The sequence below is a fragment of the Anneissia japonica genome, unplaced genomic scaffold (genome assembly GCF_011630105.1).
Source record: "Anneissia japonica isolate Jap-2015-1 unplaced genomic scaffold, ASM1163010v1 scaffold2576_len324117_cov159, whole genome shotgun sequence".
Taxonomy (NCBI): Eukaryota; Metazoa; Echinodermata; class Crinoidea; order Comatulida; family Comatulidae; genus Anneissia; species Anneissia japonica.
Window position 1 is genome coordinate 126,643 of NW_022727368.1, and position 4,178 is coordinate 130,820.

General features: G+C 32.7%; 2 protein-coding genes across 2 annotated transcripts in view; both read right to left on the bottom strand.

The window, feature by feature from the left end:
• LOC117113699 (latrophilin-like protein LAT-2) overlaps positions 1 to 2,598 on the bottom strand; it is a 12,814-nt gene extending 10,216 nt beyond the window's left edge. The window contains exons 1-3 of the mRNA XM_033257119.1: positions 2,263 to 2,598; positions 844 to 890; positions 360 to 524 (exon numbers count right to left, since the gene is read on the bottom strand). Of these exons, the coding sequence (XP_033113010.1) occupies positions 360 to 452 (93 nt within the window). The 5' untranslated portion in view covers positions 453 to 524; positions 844 to 890; positions 2,263 to 2,598. The remainder of the gene's footprint in view (positions 1 to 359; positions 525 to 843; positions 891 to 2,262) is intronic.
• Positions 2,599 to 3,057: 459 nt separating this feature from the next.
• The window catches only part of LOC117113700 (C-type mannose receptor 2-like), a 14,528-nt gene continuing 13,407 nt past the window's right edge, over positions 3,058 to 4,178 (bottom strand). The window contains exons 6-7 of the mRNA XM_033257121.1: positions 3,512 to 3,840; positions 3,058 to 3,204 (exon numbers count right to left, since the gene is read on the bottom strand). Coding sequence (XP_033113012.1) covers positions 3,058 to 3,204; positions 3,512 to 3,840 — 476 coding nt within the window. The remainder of the gene's footprint in view (positions 3,205 to 3,511; positions 3,841 to 4,178) is intronic.

Here is a 4,178-nt window from a genome sequence, read left to right on the forward strand (position 1 = left end):
TTTTTGTTTAATATTAATATTTTTTTATTTAGTTAAGGAGAGAATTTGTAGAACCCTTATTCTATTAAGGCGACACCCTCGGTACCAAATATGTGTCCTCTTATGGGTTTCTCTTACATTCGAGTTGGCCATAATATCAAAAGAAAAAAAAAGTGTCCGCTCCATAGGGATGCCCCCTTAAAGCGGTGTCCCAAAGGAGGAGTTCTACTATACCTTACTCTAACTAGCTTTGTACTCGACTAGGGCCCTACGTATCCCCAGCACTGAGGGCATTAATGCCCGAAAAACCCTGAGCCAGGGGCCTCTTCGTTACGCCACTGGTTGAAATTGTTGTTATCAGTTTATTGTGGACAACCTACCGTTGAAAAATCATAAATAGTCTCCAAAGATGAGTTCCATTCAGTTTCCAGTAACATGTGTTCTAATTCGTATAATATTTGCAATTCTTCCATATCGTCAGAAGTAAAAAATATGTTTGCAACGTCACTCAGTAAATAGCTATATGTGTTAATAGTGTCATGCCTCTATTAAAAAAGAAATGTAATAAATGAAAGCATTATAAATTGTTCTTAGGACGTGTGTTTTACAGTCTTACAAAAATATTATCGAGCTTCATCATATTGAAGTTGTTTCTTCGATTAAAGTCAGTCAATTTTAGTTTTTGAATTAACGTTTAATAAATTTAAAAAAGGCATGTAAATACAATGCCACCGATTAATCAATCAGTCAATCAATCAAGTACTCTTATTAATGTCAATGTCTGTCAATATAATCAAACATTATTATAATCAATTTCTAAAACAATAGACAATCTAAGATATGTGGAATGAGTTATTGACTTACGTCAGTTTGAGAAGACGATGTGGTTTCAGTCCATTCGTCTATTATACCTGAAACGGGGTATTAAAATTTTAGGTTAAAATACAATATAATGAAACATATGTAAGCCACCCACAAAACTTAAATGATTAAAAGATACCACCTTTTCTTATACACTTAACAATATGGCTCTCGAAAATGTTTGCCATCAGAAAGACCTGGGTGTATTTATTGATTAAAAACTTAACGTCTTGCCAACATGTAATTATATTGTGACAAAAGCCAATAGGCTTTTAGGACTGATGTGGCGTAACTGTAAATCTTTAAATTTTTCTACTAAACGCACTTTATTTTTAACGCTTGTCTTTTATATTTATTCGATTTCCTTCTGCCAAAGTCAAAGTACCAACAGAATTCATTCTAAATTCTTGCGCTTCATCAGTCCTGAACCTATTGACCAACTTAATTTTGTTAACAATATTAATTTGAAATCAAATCCCTTTGCCAGATGAAAATACCCTGACTTAATATTTCTTTCCTTTACCAAAGTTAATATTTGGAAAAATGGTTTTGTTAATCGTATTTCTTCAATACCTTACTCGCCCCTCCTAACGTGAGAAGTTCCATGAGCGCCCTATTTGAATAAGCGCCCCTTCTAATATTAATAAACGCCCCTCATAATTTTTTTTTTTTTTTTTGGCAAGTCAATTATCCAATCAATCATTTGACTGTGGTTGTTGGCATGATTTGAGCTGCAGAGTGGAAACACATTCTTGGGCTGATGAGAGCTCCGACGATCCCTGGACAGACAGATTTCCAACTTTACTCTGTTTAAATTTGTCTGCGGTTACATTTCAGAGTAATTTTTTAAATAATTTACCTTTTTATATTATTTTATTTCCTAATTGTATTCTCTTCTGGCAAAGTGCAATGACTTTTTCTTTATTATCTTTTATCTTGTAACCCGTCTGTAATTGTTTGTGTTTTTTTAAAATCCTGTAAGTGGCAATTGTTTTTTCGCTGTTGGTTTGTTTATAAATAAAATAAAAACACATTATATCGTCACATGACTGCATCTTGGTATTTTTAATTGTTTAGAATTATATTGAATAGAGTATGGTATTGTTTTGGACAGAGTTATATACATGTCATTTACAAAAAATAATATTATTTTGTCCTGCTTATAATTCAGAAAGAGGGGTGGCTTAGTAGGGTTACACACCTAAAAAAGATCAAGCAAACCCTTGCACTAATGAAAAATTCGTGCATGGTTGGGTATAGTGTTACATGCAAAGCACAAACAGAGAATAGGAAACACAATAGCTTAGTATTATATACAATATGTACATTTATTAATAAAAGCATAAATACATTATTATAAAAGAGAACAAAAATGATGGTGGTAAAACACAATTAAGTACTTTAAGATGCTCGAAAACTTACAGAATTAGCTGAGCCCATGGATCAAAGACTGGTGTCCGAGACCGGCAAGGTCTATAGATAAACTTAATAAACTACGGCAGACAGCAGACGTGTAACAAAGTTAATGATAACTTTAGAACTTTTGGACTGACTAAATGATAGGATTGTACCCCATTTTATACATTTATGAACAGGATATGTGGGGGGATTATTATGACATCACCACATAACTTTAAGATGAATTTACTAACTTTAAGATGAATTTGGGAATGACATCATCTTCTTGAGGATGAAGTTGTAGATGACATCATCACACAACTCAGATTCAACAGTCCCTTAACCTTATTTGGAATATTAGCCAACAACTAGGTGATTTGGACAACAAAAATTTATGAGGGTACTTTAGAACGAACTTTGTACATGCACTCTACAATATGGCTAATACAGTCTAAACTATTACAAAGTATAGTAAAACTAACATAACAGTATTTAATCATTGTATTATAGTAAAATAAATGTATTAGGTATAACCTAACACCTAAAAATAGGAAGACATCATTGGGAGTTGCAATGTTGGCGTTATGACTGACTTATAATTTGTATTATCGTATGAGAATAGAATAGACAGGTATTTGATTTTGCCCCATATGCAGATCGGCCAGTGATAGTTCTGTAATGGGTGGCTGTCCAAAATCTTCTAATAAATAAACTGTAGGCCTATTATTACAAATATTATCAAATACATTACTACTTTTAAATTACATCACAGTACCTTGTATTATCATTATATAATATTGTTAAACTGTAATATTTATTTTAAATACCTGAACATCCAATAACCTCAAATCTCATACATATATGATGTATCCAACTCATTGGATGAATTCGGATGTATTGAGCGTACACAGGAATATGGAACATATTTGTTACGGCAGTATTTCCATCCGAGTTTCCAGTAAACACCTTAAAAATACAATACTGTATTACATTAATAACCAAGTATAATTCATTGACTAAATTTTCATTAAATCAATAAAGCATCAATCAATAAAAACTATGTACAACTAAGTAAAAACATAACAATATAGATAACATTGAAATAGCAAGGGGGAGACATTAATTAATGAAGTTATATATAACGCATGACCTTTAGTATATTTTAAATGTAAAGACTTATATGCCTAAATTACAACGTTACATTATTTCTTATATATAATTAATTGCAACATGTAAGCTCAAATATAGTAAATTAATTATTACGGAAACTTACTGCAACTTGACCGCTTGCGTTCTCGATTGTTCCGAATTGGTCACCATCAAGACTGTAATGAACTTTATATGACGTCACCCATTGACCCATCCCAGCATCTCTACCTTGTGTAATCGTTCCTGTTACCATTAACAAAAATCCCAGGTCGGCTTGAATCCATTGATTTTGGTCGAGGACTGCTGCCGACCATGCTCCCCCATAATCGCCTGTTGAGGCAGTGTTGAGTCGCCCGTGATCAGGTCGAAAGAACAAGTTATATTCGGAGGATGCAGTCAGTTGTTCTGAAGGAATTGTTCCATCTTCAACCCCAAGAGGATCAACGCAAGATTCTAGAATCATATAGTATACTACGTATAGTACAGATATTTATGATACACCCTCAAATCAAATGAGAGTACAAAAATAGTTTCAGATAAATTCAACTGTAAAGCTTAAAAAAATCAGTAAAGTTTTATATCACGGTCACGACATAATTACCTGAAATGAATGTAAGTGCATTTTGTATCTGAAAGAAAAAATTATATTAAGGTGCATTTAACCGAAGAAAAAAGAAAATCCACTAAAAATTGCAAATTAGCTCAGTTAATCAATTGGTTATTCAATATATTACTCAATCGATCATCCTGCATATTATACACACATACACCCCCCCCACACACACACCCAC